Source organism: Lissotriton helveticus, chromosome 1_1 (assembly GCF_964261635.1).
Source record: "Lissotriton helveticus chromosome 1_1, aLisHel1.1, whole genome shotgun sequence".
NCBI classification, from domain to species: domain Eukaryota; kingdom Metazoa; phylum Chordata; class Amphibia; order Caudata; family Salamandridae; genus Lissotriton; species Lissotriton helveticus.
This window is the reverse complement of record NC_136057.1, coordinates 293,254,366-293,280,569: the sequence shown is the minus strand read 5'-3', so window position 1 is coordinate 293,280,569 and position 26,204 is coordinate 293,254,366. Positions and strand designations below refer to the sequence as shown.

The 26,204-nt window shown below is 45.4% G+C and overlaps 1 protein-coding gene across 2 annotated transcripts in view; it reads right to left on the bottom strand.

Annotated features, from left to right (window-relative positions):
- LOC144797898 (aldo-keto reductase family 1 member B1-like) overlaps window positions 1-26,204 on the bottom strand; it is a 225,294-nt gene that overhangs the window by 27,030 nt on the left and 172,060 nt on the right. For both annotated transcript variants that reach the window (XM_078668792.1, XM_078668736.1), the window contains exons 6-7: window positions 14,747-14,853; window positions 8,043-8,124 (exon numbers count right to left, since the gene is read on the bottom strand). In XM_078668792.1, coding sequence (XP_078524918.1) covers window positions 8,043-8,124; window positions 14,747-14,853 — 189 coding nt within the window. The remainder of the gene's footprint in view (window positions 1-8,042; window positions 8,125-14,746; window positions 14,854-26,204) is intronic.

The following is a 26,204-nucleotide window of genomic DNA, read 5'->3' as shown; positions in this document are numbered from 1 at the left end:
GTAGTCAATTTAGAGGCAGGAAGCAAAGACGGGCCAGAGTCTGTGGGGCAGAGATGTCCTACTTTTCACACCATAGTCAACCAGCCGTGCAAAACAACTATGCAAATATGCAGATCAACACTTACATAAACAAAAAAACTCTGTATTGTCTCTATATCATCTTTATTTTGCTTTCACGAGCACTGGCACATAGTTAAAACTGTTTCTACCCAGACCGAGACATATCAACATTTCCACCACCAGTGCCAAAAAGATAATCAGAATACATAGCAAATGAATATGTATAAGCATTATTAAGAAATTATAAGAATATAGCAAAACAAGCTCTGGTACCATCTGAGATTAAAAAAGCCTTGTGGTTTTACATTATAGTGCACCTTTAGTAGATCAAGGGTAGGATGTGGCGACATCACTATTAATGCTGGTGTTCTGTGATGGGATGCTGCACAAACTTTACTGCTCAATTGAGAGATTTGGTCAAAGGTCTTCCTATCTCTGGCAAAATTGAAACTAATTTAAGCACTACAGGCTGTATTGGTGGCAACCAGACAGTATATTACAGTCGCGTGGATCCAGGATGGGTCTGAGCTTGCTGTAGAACATTCTTTCGAACCTTTATTAAATGTAAGACATTTTCCTATACTGTGAAGAATGGGTACTACATGGGATCATGTTACATTTTAAAACATTGTGAAGACGCTGTCAGAAAGCGGGGCTGGAGACTATGCTTAATACTTAGCATGGCACAAGTGCAGAGGGTAATGCACTCCAAACTCACTCGTGCCAAGTGTCCTTCAGTGAAAGAAGGCTGGTGGTCATTACTGAATGTCCGCATTTCCGGGATTGAAGCTCCACATGTGCGGAGAACGCACTATGTGGAAGCATGCTAACAATTCCCAGCAGGCCATGAACTCTTGCTTGTTCTGGAGAGAAAGCAGCCATTCAGGATTACAGGTTATAGCTTCCCTTGTTTTTCAAAACGTCTTTGCTAGGCGGTTGTGATACAATGTTGCTGCAGCCAAAACCTTGCTACTCGGATTTCTGATTTCCCTTGCCAAGGCCAACTGCTTCCTAATGAGTTATATCAATGGCAATCCAGAGAAGTATTTAGAAAAGTTGTCTTGTTGATTAAAGTGAACTCTCTACTATTTATTGAACACCTATCTGAATCTTTTAAGACTGGGAAGGGTTATATTATAGGAAGGGCTACCCAATCATGTAAACTTGTAAACTTGTAAACTTGGGGATTTATAGAGCGCAATTGTTGCCCGAAGGCGTCCAAGCGCTAGGATAATCGTAACCTCCAGAGAACAGGGGAGGGGGGAGAAAACACCGGTTTAGCAGGCAGATGTGAAAAGGTGGGTCTTCAGATGCTTGCGAAACGAGGTGAGGTTCTGGATGGCTCTAAGATGACGTGGTAGAGCATTCCAGGCCTTAGCTGCGTTGTACATGAACGTCCTTCCACCGGTTCTAGATCTTTTTATTCTTGGGACTACTGCTAAGAGAGTCTGGCTGGAGCGAAGGCTGCGATTTGGGATATAGTGAGTGATCAGATCACGGGTAATGATAGGTCCCATGTCCCAAAAAGCTTGATGGGCTATACATAGCACTTTGAACAGAATCCTCTGCCGGATCGGTAACCAATGGAGGCTAGACAGTCCGGTCCTTACTGAGTGTCTGTGCGGGATTTTTAGTAGAAGACGAGCTGCACTGTTCTGTACAGTTTGCAGCCTCCGAAGGGTGTATTCTGGAGCACCCAGATAAAGAACGTTATTAAAATCAAGACGGGAGTGGATGAGCCCTTGAATAGCAGCCTGTTTGGCTTCCAGGGGGAGGAGAGGGAAGATTTTATTTAGCACTCTCAGAATGCCAAAACATGTGGCTGATAGTTTTGTGGCCTGATCATTGAAGGATAGTGAACTGTCCAGCCATACCCCGAGACTTTTGATGGTATTTTTTGGGGTTGGAGGCGGTCCTAGGCATGGGGGCCATAGGGAGGGGGGAAGTGCCGGCTCTGAAGGTCCTAAGAGCATCAGCTCAGTTTTATCTCCGTTTAATTTTAGAGATGATGACGCCATCCAGTTCCTCACTTCCTCAAGGCATTCTCTGAGCCCGCCTGGCGCAGTTCGAGATGCCTCCTGCGCCAGTGAGACCACCAGCTGCGTGTCGTCCGCGTATGAGATGATTTTGACTCCAAATGGGCGGACGATGCTGGCCAGTGGTCTCATGTATAGGTTGAATAAGGCAGGGCTCAGAGAGGAGCCCTGAGGAACTCCACAATTTAGAGGTCTACTGGAGGAAACTGAGTCGCCATCAAAAACTCTGAAAGATCTATTCCCCAGAAAGGATTCAAACCATGCCCAAGCTTTATCCTTAATCCCCACACAGGACATGCGGCTTAAAAGGGTGTCATGACACACTGTGTCGAAGGCCGCACTTAGATCAAGGAGGATCACTGCCACTGATCCTCCCTGATCCAAGATTTTTCTCGCTTCCTCTACAACCATGAGGAGGGCGGTCTCTGTCCCGTGCCTGGGTCTGAAACCCGTCTGAGTGGAATCCAGTATGTGGTGGCCCTCTAGATAGTTCACTAACTGTTGGTTTACGTATTTCTCCAACACCTTGCTCAACCAAGGGAGCAGAGAAATAGGGCGGTAGTTGGCCAAATCAGACGGATCCAGATTAGGTTTCTTGATCATTGACCTAACCATGGCCTGCTTCCATGCAGGTGGGACAGTGCCGGATGAGATGGAAGAGTTTAATACCTCTCTGATGACGGGCAGGATGGTATGTGAAGCTGCCATTAGGATGTCAGGAGGGGCAGGATCGGCCGGCGAGCCTGATTTGACACTGAGGGCTAGTGATTCTAGAGTGGGGAGATCTAGTGGGGGGAAGTGAGTTAAGCTATAAGGAGTGGGGGGATGTGGCAGACTGCGGAGGTCATTAGATTGAGTAGGCAGGTTGGTGTTTGGGGGAGAAAAAGTTGAATAAATTTTGTCGATTTTCTGGTGGAAGAATTCGGCAAGGTCATTGCATTGGGTGACAGATTTCTCGACATGCACCACAGGAGATGGATTTGTTAGCTTTTTAATAATCTGGAAGATCTCTTTGGGTTTACATCTAGCAATCAGGATTTTTTCGGCGAAATACGTTGACTGAGCTGCTTTTATTTGAGTTTTGTACTCGTTGATGGATTCACGGTACCGGGTTTTGTTATCCGCCGATTTGTCTAAGCGCCAGCGTCTTTCCGCCCTTCTACAGAGACGCTTTTTTTCTCTGAGAGACTGGGTGTACCAAGGGGCGGTTTTTTGAGGCCGCTTCAGTACAATCTTGCTCATTGGGAGAGTAGAGTCAAGAGTGTGGGAGATCCAATTGGCATATTCCTGGTTTGCTAGGGCGGGGTCATCCGAGACTTCTGGTTGTGAGCCAGCCAGTTTAGTGCACCATTTATCAACCTCAAGGCGCGTCCAGGCTCGCCTGAGCTTGGTGGTGGGAGCCGGAAGAGAGTATTTAGGTGTGGTCCATGTAACAAGGATTCCTAGATTGGACTAATGTGCAAATGTCTATATGACTGTCCTGCAGAAGGCATTAGAATTCTAGCATGCACAACTGAATTGCTAAAAACGGAACAGATTATTAACACCTGGTTACCTTGTCATTTTACTAAACTCAATGTGACATTATACATATATGACAAAGCTTGAGGCAATTCATATCATAGGGAGAAATGCAAACGTTTGTATATATTTGAGGGTACTCATCCTCTGTGGGTTTAGTTTCATGAATTACCAGTTTCACGCCAATCACCTGACAGCTGGATAAACAATGATATTGCTCGGGTGTATCCATTCAGAAATACTATTAAACAGTATGTTACTTAAAATACCTTTTCGATTTGTAGATATCCGCTACATCCTCAAAAGGGATCCTTGACCAACCAAACGGATGAGTCAGAGTGGGGAAGTCCTGTGTCTCAGGTTCTCTCTCTTATCCAAATCCCTTTTTCCAACTGGCCCTCATATTCCAGTTTTTGTTATCACTATGGTTACTGGCAGAGATAGTGAGAGACAGAGAGAGCATTGCTCTCGGAGGCTTCTTCTGGGCATTAAAGTTAGAGGAACCTTACAGATACCGAAAAATTTCTAATAACATGCTGAAAATATGAACATCCTTCAAAGAATTCATATACATCTGTAGTCAGCTATACACAGGGGTGGCTCTTCCACTAGGGCAGAGGAGCGTTGCCCAACTGCTTTTTCGCAGTGCAAGAAGCAGAAACATAAAATGGTAAAACTACCGTTTTATGTTTCTACTTCTCTGCGAGAAAGCAGAAGTGTTTGGTTGGGGGAGGGGGGGGGGGTCTGCTCTAGAGCACGGGAGGAGTGGCTTGCCCACTGCTGAAGGAGCTGACTGTTCGGTTGGCCCCAAGGCTGATCAAACCAGTCATGCGCACTCTGCCATTTCTCCATGTAGGCTGCAATGAAGCCTAAATGGAGAAAATGGCCTCCAAATAGGCGCCTGTGGCTGGTCGGTGTCCTGACCAATCACAATGCTGCCATTGCATCGTGATTAGCTTAGGAGAGGGGAGGGAGGCTGCCCGATTCTTGTTCCTGCCGGACAGGGGAAGCAGAGACCACGAGGGACCCGGAAAGGTAAGTTTATTTTATTTTTAAATTACCCCCCCGCGCATAACCCCCCCCCCCCCCCGCACCCTCCCCACCCCACCCCACCTGCGAGTCATGCCGGCCACGACTGGCCATACACATTTTCAAATCTAAGGCTATATTCCATTATAATACATGAGGTGTCAAGTTCTGACATGCTGCAAAAAGGACCCTCTACACTACTTTCTTTTGTTGTTTAGTCTTCACATGTATTATTATTATTAAAGCAAGAAATAAAATAAGAAAATAATGTTTTATGTCAATTGCAAAAACAGAAATATATCACAAATATGTTTTCTATATAAAAAAAGAAGATAAATAAAATCATATAAAAAGAAAAATAATACTTGCATGGTAATTAAGGTTTTGTTCTTTCTAAATGTTTATGCTCTGTGCACTTAAGAAATAGAGCAGCTGCCAGATTGAAATTATATAGGTCAGACAAGAGGTAGTTTTTGTGTATTAGTCTTCACATGTATAGCAAAAAGCATCAGACTTCAAACATAATAGGAGGTCTAACATAGCTTCTCAGGATCCTAATTACTGCTCTGTAATCCTGTATTCCCAAGTTACGAAATAAACGAAGAATCCATTTCCTTCTGCACCCAAGATATGTTGGACAAAAATATTACAGCATGTTCGATTGTTTCAACAACCTTGGCACAGAAAGGACAAAACCCATCAGACTCCTTGGGGACATGCTGTTATTTTGCCATGATAGAACAAAGTGGCAGGATCCTTGGACGACATTTCATGTATAGTGTCTTGGCTTAAAGGGGTTCAATGTCATCCAAGAAAACTTCTGTAATATGGTCTTTAATCTCAAGAAAAAGGATGTAAGGGAACCTACCCTTGGATGCCTTAAAACGGAATCATGTATGTACTGCCAACATGAACTCTTTAACAATGCTTTTGAAACCCCAGTAGATTCCAAGAGGGTGGACCATTGGTTCCTACATCTAGGAGAAGGCATTATTTTATAAACTTGAGCCAAGGGATTTTAAGTGCCCCAGGTTGCCTCAAAACCTCCTTAAGGGCTTATCTGTAGGAAATCAAATCTGGGGTCGCCCAGAGTCTAAGTCAATACAATATAGGTGTCAGTGTCGTTTTTATCAACAATCGATCTAAGGCCTAGGTCAAGATATAAAGGTGTTAACGCGGAGATTGATTAAGTCTCATAAAGCGTTTTTATGCTTTCTCCAAGCATCTTGCTTCTTTGTGGCCTCATACCATATGAAGTCACCCGAGGGCTTGCAGGTTATACATTTGAAGGGCTGGGGATATAGGGCAAGTTACGGAACTCCGCTGTGGCTTCACAAGTCCCCCTGAATATTGTTCTTGTTTTAGCCTACATTTCGTGATATGGGGTGACCAGACAAAATGCGCAGTGAACGTGACCCCTAAATAGTAAAACACATGGACTCACTCCAATGGAGCTCCATTAAGTATTGGGTTAGTTCTAGTGTACGTACAAGATTAAAAACCATATACTTGGATTTCCCAATGTTAATCTCAAGGCCCCACTGTTTGCACAAAAAACGGATCTAATAGCTTTTGTAGCCCCATTGGTGTTTTTGAGATCAAGGGTGTGTCATCTACCAACTGAAGGGTCGGAGTCTTGTCATCGGACCCTTGGGGCATCGTGCTCACGCTTCTCTGAATAGGTTACCAGGTCATTGATGACTAGATTGAAAGGAGTTGAGGTGAAAACACAACCTAGGCTTACGCCCCGGTCAACTGGAAAGGGGTCTGTCAGTTCACCCTGAGACCGACAATGGACCTGAGAAACATTGTTAGTATGTAGTCTAATAATAACATCCAAGATGTACTTTAGGACCCCAATATTGGCCAACACCTTCCACAGGGACTCCCCTAGGTACTAAGTCAAAAGCGGACCTAAGGACCAAAAAAGTCACGTAGTGACTGCTGCCCCCAGGGCAATATATTTCCAACAGAGTAGCTGAAGACAAAACACCTGATCGATGGTGCTTATACCATCTCTAAAGTCAGCTTGAAGCAGTGTCAGAATTACAGTGTCATTTAGCCACTCCCATAGCCTGTCCACGATAACCCTGCTGAAAATGTTTTTGATACGGTTGATGATGCCGATATGCCTATAATATGAAGGAAGAGCCCTACAGCCCTCTCCAAAGTTCTGAATTATCGCTGCCCCAGCCCATGTTGGGGCATGAGTTTAACTCTCATATCGTTAAAAAACAGGGTTCTTATCTAATCCTAGGGTTTTATTTGGAACAGTTCAGACTATAGCTTTTCTAATTTCAGAAATGGAAACAATTAATCTCGGGCTGGTATTTCAAGTTGGGAATCAATTAACCTAATACTACCTGCACCACAGCCAGGAGCCATATACACTCACCCAGCGGCCCACTCTGAGAAAAATCCAACCCGGTGGTGAAGGAGTATAGTTCTGAGGAGTGATAGAACCAATCAGCGGCTGAGATATCAAATGGTAAATGATAAATCAGTGCCACTGTTGGAAAGAATACGCCAAAAGGAACAATGGTACTTCTCTTTAATGGTGCGTATTATAGATGCCCATTTTCTATACTCCTAATCACTTTTGGCACAAAGTATTTCAGCTTTATAGGACTGCCTTGGATCGACTTCCTATTCTGATCTCTAATGGATTAAGATAGTAAATGACTAGCTACTCTGCAAGATTTGTTGTACCACAAAGCCTGTGTTTTCCTTTCTGCAGTATTGGACTCTACAAAAAGATATTCCTTAAAGATGCGATCATAGAGTTATGGATGGCACTGATACTCGTCAGGGTTGCAGATTGATTCGAGGGCATTACCATATTCTGAACAGCTTCAAGCCGAACGGTCACTGCGTTATAAACCCCCTCAGTATTAACAAAGGTTCTACGACAGTGCTCAATTTTAACCTACGTCAATTGTTAGTGGGTCTAAGCCTTCTATTGAAGGGTTCAGTAAGAGTACTATGCAAAGTACTTCCTATTGGGAGCAGTGTGAGATCCAAGGCTTTGTGATCACAGTCCTGCCGGGGTATCAAACCCATATCAACCAGTTTGGGCCAAAGTCTAATGTCCCACAAGATGTAATCGATTAGACTGGTTATCTAAGAATGGTTTAGAGTCTAAAGACCCTCCTGTAAAACTGGACAGAATTTAGATGCTGTCCAGGGTTTTGCGTGAAACATATTAGGTCTTTCAAGAGACTTACAGAATAATTGAAGGTATAGGCAGAAGAATAACTAACACTACAGCGAGAGACAGAAAGACAGTATATGAAAGGCAAGATGTAGGACAAAGGGAGCAGTGCCAGACTCCTGACAGAGGAAACAGGTAACACTTTCATAGCATTCATCAAAACAGATTTCACTTTTACACCATACCTGAGCAGACGATTTCTTGTGCTTTGCTGCAATCTTCTTGATCCTTGGGTCATCCAGAAGGGAAGGGTCTTCAGGCTTGGCCCTAGTAGGAGCAGTGTAGAAGGTAATACAATTTAGATAATGCAGGTTATGTAGATGTAACTGGCCCACATCAAACATATATGTTTTCGCAACAAATCTTTAAATCAAGATGGTAAGAATTAAAGAAAAGAACAGAAAAGGGGACCCATTTGTAGAAAGGGAGTTTACACACAGCATTCAGTGAGGCTCAACAAGAAACTGAGCTGTTCAGTATCACAAAACACAGTGATACCCTGTATGGCCCTGAAAAAGACAGGACCCGTATAGAGCCCTGCACTAGTAGATTGTAGAATGGAGTAGAGACACTGGCTAGCGTGCGATTGTGTTTAATCTGCATGTGCTGAATGCTTTCCTCTGTGCGAGTACGCACATTTCTCACTTAGCATACACAAGATACACATTTTTCACATTGTGCAATTGGCTTGTGCGGAGAAGGGCAAAGTTGATTTATTAACAGTTACATCATCAAACAAATGAGAAATGGTATTGGCGAAGCACAACAAGAATGGATAGACCTTAAGGCAGCAGAGGGCTACAGATAAAGAGCAAAATGAGAAAAGGTGGATATCAAAGATTTCCACTTGTAATGCATTATGATTATTAGTGATGGAGTATTCCAAGCCATTGAATGTCTACTTAACAGCTGACCAGCTTACAGTGTCAGAGGTGACAGTACTACAGTCTTTGGTGTTTTGTTCACAAACCAAAGTAATCTTTTATTTAATTCATGTGGTTCTATCTTGTCACACAGGATTACAATTTCTGTAATGTATCATATTTAAATACTATGTAACAACCCACTTCCCTTCTATTTGTGCTTTCACTCCACATTGGTCTACTTGTTTTTACATTTCTATATTACAGAAAATGTGAACAGGTTGGGCTCAAACACTTCATGGCGATTCCACCAAAACAAAGGCTGTATTAATGTGTCTTCAAAGACATGCACCAACTGCAGAGATATGCAAGGCAGGATTATGAGGCACAGCCTGTGCTTATTAAAAGCAGTCTATTGATGCAGGTGCAAGGAAAGATATGGCCGGTGGTACGTAAACTTGACAACCTTATTTATTTATTTAAAACACTTATTAAGCGCACTGTCACCTTGCAGGCATCCTGGCGCTGACTAGTTCAGAAGAAGCGGACGGTGACCGGGAGGGCGCGAACTTTCAGGCAGTTACCTTGGGAAATAACCACGTTTTAATCATTCTCCTAAACGGAAGAAGTTCCGTAGTTTGCCTAATCTCAAACGGGAGCAGATTCCAGAGTTTGGCAGCTGCCACCTCGAAGGATCTGCCCCCGGCTCTGACCTTCCTAAATCTGGGTACCTTTACCAGCTTGGCCACAGAGGATCGAAGCTGCCTAGTTGGAATATACCAGGCAAATTTCGATTGCAAGGAGGCCGGGCCAATTCCATGGAGAGCCCTAAAAACTATGCAGAGGGCCTTAAATTGTATCCTCTGTCTCACCGGTAGCCAATGCAATTTGCCAAGAGTGGACGGCCCATGTGCTCTTCTCGGAAGCCCCAAAGCCAACCTAGCAGCCGCTGATTGGACCCTTTGGAGCCTGTCCAGCAAAAACCCAGGGGACCCCAGCAAAAGGGCATTGCAATAGTCCAGCCTGCTGAGGATAGTACACCTTACCACTTGAGCACGAGCTTGGGATGGTAAAAGAGGCAAGACTTTCCTCAGGGAGCGTAAGATGGCGAAGCAACAGGCGGTCGTCTTTTTTACATGCGTCTCCATACTAAGCCTTTGGTCTAACATGACCCCTAGATTACGGACTGAGTCCACAGGCCGTACTTTGGTCCCTGTTTCAGGCGGCCAAAAGTTATCTGGAAACGGCTGGGAGATCTTAGTCCCGGCGCTAAAGAGCACCTCCGTCTTCCCCGCATTAAACTGGAGGGAGTTATCCTTTAGCCATCGTGACGTATCACGCAGACAGTTATGGAAAACCTCCACAGATGTTGAATCCTCTCCCTCCAAGGAGAGGATCATCTGCGTGTCGTCCGCATAGTTTACAATCCTGATGTTAAAGCTTTTGAGGAGTGAAATCAGAGGTCTAAGATACAAGTTAAAAAGTATGGGACTGATTTCGGTGCCCTGAGGGACCCCATGAGATATTAGAGTGAAAGCTGATTGAAAAGGGGGCAGAGACACCGCCTGCTGCCTATCCTGCAAAAATGAACGAAACCACAACAAAGCAGTACCTCTCACCCCCGCCTCAAATAGCCGATTCAACAAGATTTTATGATTCACCGTATCAAAGGCGGCAGACATATCTAGCAGGATCAGAAACGCTGCCTGCCTCCTGTCTGCACGCCTCTGAAGCTCGTCCATAGCGGTGATTAAGGCTGTTTCGGTCCCATGGGCTGGCCGGAAACCAAATTGATCAACATCTAATAATTGGTGACGTTCCAGATGATTGGAGAGAGTGTTACTAACCAGACGCTTGACAATCTTGGCTGGAAAAGGCAACAAGGAGATGGGTCTGTAATTTTTTGAACAGTCCGGATCCAGGGAGGGCTTTTTCAGCAAAGGAGATATCATCGCCCGTTTCCACTGAGCTCGGACGATACCAGTAACAAGTGATTGGTTGCATATTAGGTGGAGTGAAGGAAATAGTTCCTCCTCATATTCCTTCCAAATTTTGTGTGGCACAGGGTCCAAAGGAGACCCAGAGGAAATCCCTCTGGCTAGCCCCCTAAATGCCTCGTGCGTAAGGAGTGGGAACTCAAGTAATAGTTCCTTCGGTACCCCGGCTGGCACAGCCATCCTGTCCACTGGAGACCCAAGTCTCGTATCAAGGGGAGGATCAGATTCAGGAGAAACTTCCAAATCCCTAATGATTTGTTCAATTTTCTCCTTAAAAAATTCGGCAAGGTTCTCGCAGAGTTCTTGGGACGGGACATTGGCATTCTTGGAGCACTCAGGGTTAGTAACACTATTTAGTATATTAAAATGCTCCTGGAGCTATTGGTGGAGTTACAAATCAAGGAGGAATAGTATTCTGCCTTAGATTTCTTAATCAAGTTCTTTATATTCTAAAACCTTGTTTTTCCACACCTCCTTAAAGGCTTCCTTATAATCCCGTCTCCAACTTCTTTCAGCTTGTTTACAGCCCTGCTTCAGGTTTTTCAGTGTATCATTGAACCAGGGGGCAGAGCCGTTACCCTTACAACTACGTGTTTTTTGAGGAGCATAAGCATCCAGGACAGCTGTGATTCCAGTGCATAGTGAGGCGTAATTTTCCTCTACTTGCTTTTCCACGTCAAAGAGCTGCTTCACATGAAACACCCCCCCTAAGGAATTCAGACATGCAAGAGCCCTCCAGTCTCTGCACCGAAATTCCCTAGTAGTCACAGGAGCCTTTGTATGCCCACCATTAATATATATAAAAAATTTAACAAGGGAGTGATCTGTCCACTCCATGGGTAAGATTTCCCCCATAACCACCAGGTCAGGTGCCGCGAACACCAGATCTAGAAGGTGTCCCGCCTTGTGGGTAGCACCCGTGACCAGCTGAGAGAGGCCAAAACTTTCACAAGACTGAAGTATGTTGCAGAGACCCAAATCAAGGGAGGCATTGCGCCATAGATTAAAGTCTCCCAAAATAACCAGCTTATGATGGGAAACTGCGATATTAGTCAGGGTAGCTAGTAGCGCTTGTTGCTGCTTAAGGCTAAAAGCCCCAGGAGGTCGATAACATAGTACCCCGGTAACAGTAGTGCCGGAATGAGGCCGGATCGATAGACCCAGAAGCTCTGTGCCCTGTGTTCGATCCAAATCAGCACCAGATGTAGAACTTCAAAATATTTTCCGGTGGCCTGGATGGACCCCAGAAATACCAATTGATTTAATTTTTCTCTAACAGTACAATTGATGCATTTTACACTATTTTTAAATAATATTTTAATTATTTAGCCAAATAGAAGACATCAGACCAACAGGACATAATAAAAGGTTACTTGGAGCAAAGAGATCGATCCTCAAGTAGTCATTTTAGACGTGAACAACCAAAGCAACATCCATCAATTTGTTGAGGATATGCTTCATTGCAAAATCTTTACTCACAACATTTGAGGACTCAAAGTCCTCCTCAATTACGTTCAGAAGAGGATGCCTAACATCTATTTAGAACCCAATTAACCAAAAATAGAATTCCTTCTGTTCACCAACAGTAAAAAAACATTGCAAATAAATACAAGCCCGGCTCTCCACTCTTCTAGTGATGGCCAGCACAAAATCCAAGTCCTTCTTTTAGATATATCTTCTTAAGTGGATAATAACGGCCTTTCTTCAGGAAGGCCTGCAAAGAGTCACTAATGCAGCCTAAATGCACAGGCTACACTGGCCAGAAAGGCAAATAATATCAGCTTAAGAAGATATATCTTAAAGAAGTGCTCCAGGGTCCCCGCACATGGGTGGGATTATTCAAGTGCTTATAACTATACATGCAAATCCCCTAAGAGAGAACTTGCAGGATACTAAAGACATGTTCCCATAGCTTATGGTCACAGTTTCAACTTGTTATGAGCACTGAATGAAATGGTAGCCATCGCCATGCTGAATAGGTGGATAGAGGTGGTCCGCATTAGTGATGACTTTGTATTATTACCGCTTATCATCCTCCTTTGACATGGTTAATCATCCACTCCCACTCAAAGGATGTTGGAATGAAGCATGTTTTTCAAGACTAGGTAGATACACTCAGTATCTCTGTCACTAAGCATCCTAATTTAATACCAGGTTTACCAAAGGACTGAACAAACAACGTAATTACCGTTGGTAACCCCTTTTCTGGTAGAGTCCATATTTAACTGCAGATTCCTCACCTTATTAATAGTGCCAGACTGGATCCGGAGAAGTTTCAAAGGCAATTCCCCTATGCAGCTCAGCATCGGACCGACCCACTCTAGATGTGACATCGGAGCTAATATATCTGTTTCTTTCTGGTCTTGGTCAGTTCAGTTAAACACAGAGTCCATGAAAACCAAGATACAGCTGTGTGAAGATCTCTAGATTGCAATCTAATTAATGGACTCTATGAGTCTATTCTACAGAATGGGATTGATGGTGGGGTGGTGAGGAATCTGTGTTAGATAGAGACTTTACCAGAAAAAGCATTACCAAAAGGTAAGTAAATTGCTATTTCGATAGAGGGCTTCTAGCCACACATTCCTCCTGTTGTACCAAAACAGTAGCTCCCCAGGTGGTGGGTCTGTGGAATGGTTTGGACCAGAAGATCCTGCAAGACAGAGCAGGCAAAATGTCTGTACTGCCAGACGTGGCCATCCAGCTAGTAGTGTTTTGTGAACTCACTGAGCAGGTTATAGCATTGAGTGACACTGTTTGCATCAAACGCAGTGATTTTAACAGGGTTGGCTGATATGGCAAACTTGAGGCCCAAAGATAACACTAAACTGTTGCCACAGCAAGGCCTTACAGGGTTAGAGTAAAACAAAATATTGGATTGTCAGACAGCTTGGCTCATAAGGGCTGAATGTCATGGGTGAAACACCAGACAACAACCTTCTCCCAGCGTGTTCCGCATATACAGTTTCGCTGAATTTTTGTACTGCAACTTTGGCTTCGTTGTCGCAGGTGGTCTTGCAGGTCATTTTTGCGCAGCAGTCACACGAGTCTGGTGGTCTGCCATCAGGCAGTTGCAGTCTTTTCACAGCTTAAATCCTACGTTTTTTAGAGGGTACATGACATGTCCCATGAACACTGGAAACAATTTTAAGGGAATTAGTTCCATCAAGTGACCTTATTTGAAGGAGCTCAGGAAGGCGTGGAAAGAAAGGAATTGACATCAAACCGCAGAGTTAGGGCAGAAATAGTGGCCCTGATGCAACATCCAGGGTAGGACAAATTTGCCACGAACCACAAAACTTCACCTACCAACGACAAGAGAATTGCAATCAAAAAATCTCCGGATCCACTCTGGTGCCTCGGAGTATTAAAAAAGTGAGGAATCTGCAGTCTCTATTCGGAATCTACAGTCTCTAACAGAAAACCTCTTTTTTGGATGCTTATTTGTTTGTTCAATTTCTCATTCTGAGATTCTAAAGCAAATCCTGCAACACAACCATCAAATCCACTCCTTTCTTTCTAGCATGGTGCATGTGTGATGTCGGCAGAATATATATAAGGATGCAGGAGAAAAGTTGTGCTTTTTATGTTGAGTCATGTAAACTCTTAAATGGCATGTAAGTGTCATCATACCTTCTCGGGTGACAGTGTACTTTATAAATCTGCATAACAGGCAAGCGGAGTAGGCTTCACATGCCTCTTTGCTACATTTCTCTGTCAAATCTTTTAATGCCAGAACACAAGAAGACTATAGTCGTTCATTATCTGTGAAGGGAACAGTTATTATACTAAGAAGTTATGATTACTAAATTTAACCTCGAAAGCATGGAAGGGGTGAGTCTGCCTTGACAGGAAGAGGATTAAATCACTGGAGTTGGCAGCATAGGCATCAACTCGTTGGCCCATTTGCCAACTGCACCTTCTTGTTTTACTAAAACTGGTTACTGACTGGTTTTATTTTTTGACCGAAACTCACAATAATGTTTGTTTAATGTCTTTAAGTTGCAATAAACAAGCACGAGCACTCACCATGGCCTGTCCGGGGAGCCTAGGGGGCTATAGGCTGTCACAGCGATTCCTTTCGACTGGCAGTACTCCACAAGCTTGACCTGGGTTAGGTATGGGTGACACTCAACCTGCAGCCAAAGTGAAGGAAAGACAAGGGTTATCACAAAAATGTGAAGACAAGAATTAAACTAAATCTTGATGAGCTAAGACACTCTTTATATCCTGCAAAAATGATTTATGTTTCAACTCAATGCAAGGCCTTGGGAGTGTTAATGAAGTCACTTCACGCACTTGATGAATCAGTCTGTGCCCTTCAAGCACTGATTACACTTTTGGCACAGATATTAGATAGTCTGCAATAGGCAGCTTTTTATATAAGGGAAATATCCTTCTGTCAATATCCATATGTTTTCGCATTCACACTGGTATTTATTCATATTCAATTTTAGAACAGTGTAAAGAAAAATGGACTTACAACTAGTATATTTCCAAAGGAATTTATCGGTTTTTAGTGCACTAGGATTCTACATACAATAAAATAATACAATCACCTGAAAACAGTATTATAGTAATAGTGGATGTGAACATCTAAAGCAATTTACAATTCATTGACAACTTTTCAGCTTACTGTCCATCGTAATTGGAAGAACGGAGATATATTTAAAATAATATCTAATTCCTGCATCGTTTTAGTTTTTAAATATGTGCACCCACAGGAAACAGATTGTTTCAGCCTATGTAGGAAAGTGCCTCTTGTTGTAGGGTCATCCCCCAAATTTTGAACTGATGCTGCTGGTTTTTCGACTCTGTAGTGCACTGCGCCTGCTGTCCTGGCCCCAGCGCATGTGCTCGGTCCTCTCCAAGTTGCGTACAGTTGGCTAATGCCAGATTAGCTCACTTAACTTGCTAGCCCTGGGTAACTCGTACCATATACTAGGGACTTGGAGCAATGTTAATTGTCACCAGTGGGCTGTAGCTCATTTTGCGCCACCATTGTTCTGACAAAGGGAAAACATGGCTCTAGGTCTGCCACAGCAGCCTTGCCATGCAGTTTCCAGCCTGCCTACTCAAAGTGAAAAAAACAACCCTTTTATCAGGCCAGAGTCTGCTTTTTAATATCTATGAGTCACCCCTAGGTAGGCCTGTTGCATCCACAAAGCAGGGTTCTAATATTAAAAGGAAGGATATGCCTAAAATACGCCTTACATGTCCTGACAGTAAACACTCAATTTTCGTTTTCACTGTAATGATGCTGGTAGCCCCACTGGCTAACATGTGGTTCCACAAGGGGGGAGGGAGGGATGGTCAGGCGCGGCTTGGGGAGTCAAGATGGCAGTCAGATTCTAAGAGTGCTCCGGAACGCTCTGTCATCGGCCGCCATCAGCCGCAGGGCCTGCCCATCTACACAAGTCCGGTCTACAATTAGTCCCGACAACTGCCAGAGCTGAAGTGGGATGATAATTGAAGCTCGCGCACTGATGGCGGGGCCCACGACCGGAGTGAGGCCAGGACGCAAAATGGCAGCCTATAACCTCGCGGACTGGCCCTGCAGCTGCAATATTTTTGATTGGCACCGGGGTCCTGTAGGACTACGGGGTGAGGTGCAGCTGAGCAGAGTGGAAGGACAGCCTGGGAGAGGCGACCCGGCGTGGCCCATGGGCGAGTGGGCTGGGGAACTGATCATTTGGCCAAGTGTCCTCTTTCTTTGAAATTTGTGGCTAGAGGGATGACACCCGTGTGGACTATGGGTGGCCTGAGAGGGCTGGGAGAGGACCCCAGAGACCGCCTAAACCTGCCCTGAAGGGCAGGCCCGCTGGCACTGGTAGACATGGGCCGACCACAGGGCCGTGCCTTAACTGCCACCCTGAGACACATTTGGGCGCTCCTTGCCTGTGCTTGGCCTTCCAAACACAGGCCAGGAGCCTTGACCCCCACTCCACCTCACCCAGGTGAGGTGCGGTGGGGGAAGAGTGGCATAACATATCCTGATAAGGAGGCAGCATACGGGAGTTGGGCTCATCGGAGGCGCTGCATCCGTGATGTGGCCCTGCAGCGCTGTGTGGCCTCAGAACAAGCGTTGCGTGAAGACGGATGCAACTGGCTGCTGTTCTCTCCGGCTGGGGCTGGCTGAGCAGGGGCCTGGGGGTCCAGTCTGGCAGTTATTCCCCTTCCAGCTTGCCTAACCGAGGTACAGCCCTGAGGCCTAGTTCTGGCCGTGTTGGTCTACCTGGGCCCAGATTAGTCCAATCATTGAGTGATTGGGCCTCGCTCTGGGACAGATGCGTGGCCCCCTGCCACGCAGGCTGGAGAGGAAGTAAAGCTGCGGCACCACTGGATACAAGCTACGGGGCTCATTACAGAATGGAAACTTCCCGGACCCTCCTGCTCCTTAAATGGGACCTGTAGATGATAGAGGGCATGCCTGACAGACTTTTGAGATGCCCCTGTTGCCTCCTTTGACTCTAGTGGAAAGTTACCACGTAGGTCCTTCTTGCCGCAGACCTGTGTTAAAAAAAATTTCCCCCCTCTTTGGTTGTAAGGGGTGAAATCTTTAAATTCTTCCACATGTCACAATAACCATCAATTAAGGCCTGGAAACTGTGTCCAAATCGCGGCAGGGTGTTCTACTGCACGACTTACCTCTTGAACCCTGGTACTAGGGCGAAGTGATATCTCATCTGCAGCTCCCGTTTCGCCTGCTCCTGCCTTACTCACCGCTATCTGCCTTCTGCTGGTGCTCGGGGTTGACCCCTTGCTTGGCTGCTCGCGTTACTGTGAACCGCAGTAAGCGGGCCAGGTTCTTCAATACAGTCACTGCGCCTACCTTCAGAGATGGGGAAAGAACCTCAACCACACCCCACCAGCAACGCATTGACCAGTTCACCATTCCTGCTGGACCGACATTGGGGGAATGGGCCTGATAGGGCCCTCACATCTCCAGACAGTCCAGACATGATACTTCAAGCTATACATTCCTCAGAAGCGGTGGTTGACGCAGATAGGGGAGTTGCGGGTGGATGTGGCGCTTCTCGGTCAGGATCTCCGTAACGTTGAAGGCCGCCTTACAGAAGCAGAGGGACGCATTTCGACAAAGGAAAACGATGTGCCAGATCTAAAAAACAATGTGGCTCACTTCTCACTCATATAAGTGACCTTCAGGTGCTGAAAATAGTTCTAGGCGCAACAACTTGAGTTTTGTTGGGTTTCCGGAGGATGCAGAGGTTACTCAACCTATTGATTTCCTTGAGGAATGGCTCAAATCCTAGATCCACAAGACAAACATTCTCCTAGGTTTGCATTGGAACGTGCATATCGCGCTTGCCCCAAACCTCCTCCAGGGGGCAACGTAGATCAATGATCGAAAAGTCTTTTCATTTCAAGGAAAAAGACTATCCTAGGAGAGGCTAGAGCACACTCCGATCTTCTGTATCAAAACTCTAACATATTGATTTTTCTGGACTACACCCGTGAAGTCCAGACCAAAAGGTGTTTATACGAAGCTGTCAAATAGAAACTCTGAGCTATTCAGCTGCCCTACATGCCTTTGCTCCCAGCATGACTTAAAGTAATCTATGAGGGCAAATCCTATTCTTTCCGAGACCCCAGAGCCCGCCTGGGAATGGCTCACAGAAGAAAAACAGCTGAATCGTCCATGTCGCTCTTTACCCTCACCCAATGTTCAGGCCTCAGCAAACAATCCGCAACCGGTCTGGCCCTTTAAGAGCGTCTGCACCCGATCCCGAGCTAATAGACTTACCACCATGTGTCGCCCTTCTTGAGTTCGGGGTCCTAAGCTCCACGGCCACTACACAGATCAGATTCACCCTTGAATAACAAGGAACACTCCCAGACACTGACCCACCTGGAGGAGCGGATGAGTCAGACCCGCCTAGTCTATTTGAATGCGATATGGCTGGCCTGGCTTTGGATATTAGTATACAATCATTCCTTGAGTTTATTTTTTAGTTTCATGATTGCGTGTGGGGACTCTGGTACTACGTTGCATCGATCCTACAAACTGGAGGGGTCCACCACTCCACACCTATCCAAGACACGAGTTTGAGTTGTGTTAATTGTTGTGGGGTGACAGATGCTTCTTGGGTGGGAGGGTGCAGTTGGGAGGTGGGAAGTTCACTGCGTTGATAGTTCAAGAATATGTTCTTTTAGCTGGTGTTGTGTTTATGTCTTTTTAGGTCTAGCCTAGACAGCACAGCTGTCAGGTGATCTGTTGTATGTACTTTGTGGGGTCTGACCCATTCCACCGGTTACCTAAAACACTTTTTCCATTGGCCTCTTCTGCTGACTGTCACCCCATCTCTCTTATAAAACTGAAGTAAAGATTTTTGCAACTGTTCTTGCCTCTCGTTTGCGTAGGGTCCTGTGGTCCTCAATACATCCAGACAAGTGTGGTTTTATGCCCTGTAGTAGCACACAGCATTGCCGGAGATGACTTCACCTCTTGTGCCCTCCTTTGGCATCGTTATTGATTGGGGGCTATCACTGGCATTTGAAGTAAGGACTCCTACCTGCTGACAGGCGCTCGTGACTCCTGGGTCCCAAACGCTGTGGTCTTGCCGCGCCGCAAAGCCCCATCTCGCGGCCCGCGGCTGGAGACTACAGCTCCCAGGGAGCCTTGCGCCCACTTCCTGCTGCCTGACGCTGCGCGCCCGGAGGCGCTACAAAAACAGGACGCTCCCTCGGTGGAGCGGGGGGCTATCACTGGCATTTGAAGTAAGGACTCCTACCTGCTGACAGGCGCTCGTGACTCCTGGGTCCCAAACGCTGTGGTCTCGCCGCAAAGCTCCATCTCGCGGCTGGAGTCTACAGCTCCCAGGGAGCCTTGCGCCCACTTCCTGCTGCCTGACGCTGCGCACCCGGAGGCGCTACAAAAACAGGACGCTCCCTCCGTGTCGCGGGACACGCGCGGGCGACGCCGGGCTGAGCCCGGGCAGAAGGCGGGCCGTCTGTGGCCGTCCGGGGACGACCAGGGACGGGACGGGCCACCAATCTTGGCAGCACGATAAGGTACGATTACTTTGGCCACTAACACACTGGGGACACTAAAAAGTGGATGACATACATCTGTGCCTATTAAAAGCCCATACGTGTGGTGAACAGTGCTACACGAAAATCTACTAAGCCCACTGGGATAAAAGAGGAACGATTAGTTAAAAACCGTATAAAACATCATGGCTACAAAACCTAAAACCCGTTCTACCAAGAGCAAACCAGATACACGATAAGGTACGATTATTTTGGCACTAACACACTGGGGACACTAAAAAGTGGATGACATACATCTGTGCCTATTAAAAGCCCATACGGGTGGTGAACAGTGCTACACGAAAATCTACTAAGCCCACTGGGATAAAAGAGGAACGATTAGTTAAAAACCGTATAAAACATCATGGCTACAAAACCTAAAACCCGTTCTACCAAGAGCAAACCAGATACACCGCAGAGATCAAAAAAGCCAGGGGCAGAGAGTAGTATCACGGCACTCCACAAAAATACCCCAACTGCAATAGATCTAATGCTACAGAAGGTGGCGGGTGAGATAGAACGCACAGAAAGGCGTATGTCTTTGACATTAACCACTGTGCCGCTCTCGCCCATGCTGACTGGGGATGGAAATGGTAGTTTGCCGTCTATTAATGATACACAGAATGATTCCATCAATGACGTCCCATGTGCCCAGATAGTGATAGAGGATGAACCACGGATGACGGCAGGGGAAACTGTAAGAACTAACAAAAGGAGCAAAAAAGGGGGGCGGAAAAACCCACAAATACAAAACCTGAAGAAATCCGCAAGGAGTGGAAAACTAGGAGCTAGGGGGGGGAAGAGCTTGATACAACAGAAACGAGTGGCCGCTGTATCCCTCCGGGATGGGTGAATGAGATAATCTTAGATCTCCAAAAGCATCTAGAATCTTTTACTATAAGCCAAATTAAACCACTGACCAGTAGACTGGACAAAATAGCACATGAAATCCTGAAGCAGGGTAAGATCAAGGAGGCACAAACTGCTAACCAACAAGGGAATGTGAATGCTGTAATCTCTGCTCCACCCCAACTAACTCGTCAATCCAACAACAATTGTGTGAGCAATGAACACTGTAGCATCGTTCAGGTGCATGCCGAGCCAACGCCACCAGTTAACAGGGGTCAGGAAGGCAGTATGAAACCACAGGGAATTAGGTACAATGCTAAAGGACCAGGACAGGGAGACGCTGGACGCCCGAACCCAGGATTATCTGCTATCCCTAAGCAGCTGGATCCGCAATTAGGTTTTGAGCATTATGACAGACACCAAGCTCACTTTCCATATGTAAACCTCCCGCCAGAAGCTAGTCCCTTTGCAGTCATATTCACGGGGGTCCCCGAACTTAGAATAGGGCAGAGAGAATCGCAGATGGAACTTAAAGGCAAGATTGTCAACTGGTTAAACATCCACAGACCGTTGCAGGGGGATGAACAGGGGGAAATCCTACATGTAAGAAGGGTAAACTGGGTGGGAAGGAGAAGAAAAGATAGAGAAGGTAACTGCATTATTGCAAACTTTAAAAACCCAAATCTAGTTCAATATATACTAGACAACCAAAATAGAAACTCCACAAGTACAATTAGGACAATGCCATTGGGCTATTTTTATCCTAGAAAACTTGATGTGTACCCCCCAAATCCCAAACAGGGCACCAGAGGAAGAATTGTGGATGATCAGTGGGTAAGGCATAATGATTTTACTACCCAGTATTACCCACACCAGCTACCCCCTCAGTGGACCAATAGATTTAGTCCTTTACAGACTCTAGATAACAACGAATGACTAGCGCTACCAACCAGGATTGAACTGGCCAAGAGGAGCAGGACCCTGACTATTGAGCTGGCAGCGAAGGAGCAAAGTAAGGGGCAAAGTAAGGGACAAGGAAAGCAAGCTATAGATTCCTCCAAACCTATTGAGATAGATTGCTCCCCACCTATGGAGATAAATGGCTCCCCACCTATGGAGATAGATTGCTCCCCTCCCACGGATAGAGGAAAAAATAGGGAAGGGAATAGGCAAGTGATGGAGGTTAGGCCACTGCATCAGGATCCTATTGAAGAAGAAGACCAGGAAGGAAAGATAAATATTATATCCTGGAACGTAGCAGGGCTAGCCGCCAAATTTGAAAATCCAGATTGGAGGAAGGAACTGGGTGGCTATCAGATACTTGCCTTTCAAGAGACATGGGCATTGAACCCGGCATTGTATCAGATAGAGGGTTATAAGTGCTTTGCAGTCCCAGCACAGGAAAGTAGAGCAGGGAGAGCGAGAGGAGGTTTATCTATCTATGTTGACCTAACCATAGAAGGGAAATGGTCAGTGCCATTATGGACGTCCTACACCCTACAGGCAGTAACACTCCAAAGCAGAGGACAGAAATTAGAACTTTTTAATATCTATAATCCAGGGCCCTTACAAGGGGAGAATGCTGCTGTACTAGAGCTAAATGATAGATTAACGGAAGAGGTCGAACAGAGAAAAAAGGGGGGGAGCCCAATTATACTATTGATGGGTGATTTTAACTCCCACCTTTGTCCAAACCTTCCCACTACACTAACAGATTGGGATGCTTGCCCATTAAAAAAGGGGCCGCATTTTGAGCACACCAAGGAAGGTACAATACTATCTACACTAATAGATACTTACTCACTAGTCCACACTATGGATATGGTAGCACAGGCGAGAGGTGGTACGCATGTCCCCACATTCAAGGGCAGAGGTTATTCATCAACAATCGATTATATACTTATATCAGCTTTTGCGACACCCCGAATTACAAAGGTTATAACAAAGTGGAGCCCCTTTAGCGACCACAACCCACTGGTGTTAGAATTAAGGTACATTAGTTTTAGGAGAAAGATCAAAATAAGGGAGGGTAGGCTGCAGCCTGTAGACCAGGGGAGGCGACTTAAATGGATAAAAATAAACCCACAGGAATTTTACAAAGCCCTAATCCAAAAAGGGGGGAAATATGTAGAAGAGTGTCTAAACCCCCAAATAGAAGGCCCAGAGGTAGTAGCAGCGTTTGAATCTCTAACAAAACTAGCAGATAACCTACTGGAAGCGAAAGATTCTGCCAAGACTCCAAGGAATCACCCACGTTGGTTTGACACCACTTGTTCTAAAGCATTGAGGAATTTAAAAAAAGCCCTCAAATGCACACCAGGGAACACTGTACTAGTAGCTAACTATAGGCAAATCTACAAGTCTAGTGTTAGGGAAAGGAAGTCAGCACTGCAGGCACAAGTCTGGGCGGATTTAAGAGAGGCAGGTGAAAACAGGGATTACTCGGAATTCTGGAGAATTGTGAATAGACCATGTTTCCAGGACAATACAGTACCAACCATTACGTCTACTATCCTCCCAGACCATTGGGTTACGCACTTTGAGGGCCTGTGCAATAACATTAACGCGGGTGTGCAGGAGGGAGAATGGGAGGGTGACAGGAGTGTAGAAGTAACTTTCACCGTGGAAGAGTTAAAAACGGCGATCCAAGGTCTTAGCCCCAACAAAGCACCAAGACCTGATGGAACACCCCCAGACCTTTATAGAAGTAATATAGATCTCTGGGCACCAATTTTAACAATGGTCCTTAATGCAGCCATTAGGTCTGGCCTACCGCGTTCTTGGTCCACCGCACTGATTGTACCCATTTTCAAGAAAGGGAGCAGAGAAGATCCTAAATGTTATAGGCCGATTTCTTTATTTGATGTCTCTGCGAAAATACTAGGGCGGGTGATTTTGAATCGACTAATGGACTGGACGGAGGAACACCACACCATAGCGGATACCCAGTACGGCTTCAGAATGGGCAGATCTACTAGTGATCAGTGTTTGAACTTGTATCTATTAACGGCCAAATGCACTAAAGCTAGTAGTGGTACCGTTTTTATGGGGTTCATGGACTTGGCTGCCGCTTTTGACAATGTTAACAGAAGTAAACTATGGGCCATAATGTATAATATGGGAATGGAGGTGGAGCTCATAAACATCTTAAAAGAGCTCGATTGGAACACCACGGCTAGGGTGCGTTTCAGTACAGAGGGGGGCGAACTGAGCCTTTCCCCTGTTCAAGAGGCGTAAGGCAAGGATGCATCCTTGCGCCTTTTCTCTTTTCATTATATATCAATGGTCTGGAAAGCAACCCCACTTCTCTTGCCCTGGATTGCCCGAGAGTAGGATCGCGTCAGATCCCAGTACTGTTATATGCGGACGACGCGGTCCTCCTGGCCCGTACATCGAACAGCCTACAACATCTGGTGAATGGGTTCGTGAAGTTTATGGCTGATTTGGACCTGTCGGTAAATTAAAAAAAATCATTTGTTATGGTGGCCGGCAAGAAACCAGCTAAGAAGCCTGTGTTTAAAATAGGGACACACACGTTGGAAATAGTTAATACCTTTCCCTACCTGGGCCTATTGCTGGATGGCGATATGCATTTTAAACCATTGGTGGAGGAACATTGCTCTAAACTGCTGTCTTCTAATGGGGCAATCCTAAGCTTTGCGCATAGACTGGGTCGTTGGTGCCCTGAACAAATAATGACCCTGTACAGATCAGTTACAATGCCAAAGGCACTATATGGTGCAGAGGTGTGGGGATTCAGGGACGTGAAAAAGCTGCAAATCGAAGAAGACAAGTTTCTCCGTAGAATTCTTAAAACCCCACCTTCCACTGCCGCCGATATTGCCCATGCAGAACTGGGGATCCAATACATCTCGGTTCAAGTGAAGATTAGGCCAATCACGGCATGGATCAGAATATGGACTAACCCAGAGGCTGAACTGAGCAGGGAAATTACCAAAGACTGTCTGCAAAGGGACAATGCGATGCAAATTCCCTGGTTAAGATATGTTAAAAATACTCTGATAAATATTGACCAGTCTCATGTGTTTTACGACCCGTCGCAAATTACTAACAATTGTAAATTTACTATAAAGAAATTGCTTTTAGATAAGTTTGAAACAACCAGAGCAAATGCGGCAAAGGTCAAGACGTCAGTAATTGCATATGGTCTAGTAGCCAATGGGGTGGGCATGGAACCGTATTTGTTCCTGATGCATAACCAACATGCGATATTTTTAATGTGTCGTTTTAGGCTCAATCTTTTACCTAATATTTTAGCCTATCTTTCTGGTTTTACTACAACGATTGAGCAGAAGGGTGCCTGCGGCTGCGACAATAGGTCTCCGCAGGACACCCTTCATTTTGTACTTTTATGTTCATTTTATCAATTGCCTAGGCGCCGATTCCTGGTCCACATCCTTAGAAAACAGAAACTACGTCACGCGAAAGCAGCCCTGCTATTCCTACAGAAAGCAAATGATATGTATACCTTGTGTGCCATCTCAATTTTTTATAAAGTAGCGGTTAGACTGAGAAACAAAAGAAATTGATCTAACTGATTTGGAACTTAGGTCAACCTATATTTCTGATTTTTTGTCCCGCTGCTGGTGCTTAATTTTATCCAATTGTTTTTAAACATCATTGTAAAGTTCAGAAATGTAGTTTAATGATATTTTAGGGGTAAATGTAGTGTTACAATGTATGGTTATTATGTATTTTTATGATGATTTTTAATTGTCGAAATAAAAACTAACTGAACTGATTGACTTTCATAGTGATTGACTTTGAAAATGTTTTCAAAACAGTGGACTGGAGATCTGGCGGCTGTCTTGTTGAGGGTATGATTCAGACCCCGATTCTGTGGCCTTGTGAAAGTTCTTTACTCTAACCAGACAGCCAGTTGTATAAGTTAATGGAACAGTTTGGGACGAGTTCCCTATACGGCGTGGCACGCATCAGGGCTAACCCGTCCCCCCTCCTTTTCGCGATGGCCACTGAACCCCTTGCAAGACATATTTTGCAATGCTTACGGGGGGATATGGATGCTGGGGCACGAGGATCACATAGGGCTTTATGCGTACGACATCCTATATCTGGCGAGCCCCGCCACCAGCAGCCCGCGATGCCTCCAGATTCTGAGTCTTATTGTGGATGCTTCCGGACTAAAGATGAATCTCTGCTAAATCGGATGTTGGTACTATTGGCTCCCGCATGGGGCTGTGTGGACAATCCCCATGCACAGTCTTAACTTGCATTACTTGGGTATCCAGGTTCACAGGTGGTTCAAGTTGCAATTTAAAAGCCAGGTCAGATCAAACATTGGGTTTCCCCTGAATCACAGCAATGCTATATTCCCATCCCTTTGCGCCAGGATACTCCAGTACTAATTGAGCGCGCTATAAAACCCCATATAACATAACATCTCAATACCTGAAGTAACTCAACTGATACTTATAGGATGGAGAACGACCCAACAACACACTGGGTGGTGGTCCAGACAGATGCAGCAGACCGCCCCCATGTGGCATGGTGCATATTTGAGAGAGGTGGCATAATTGAAGAGGTTTGGGACACCATAGGCATTACG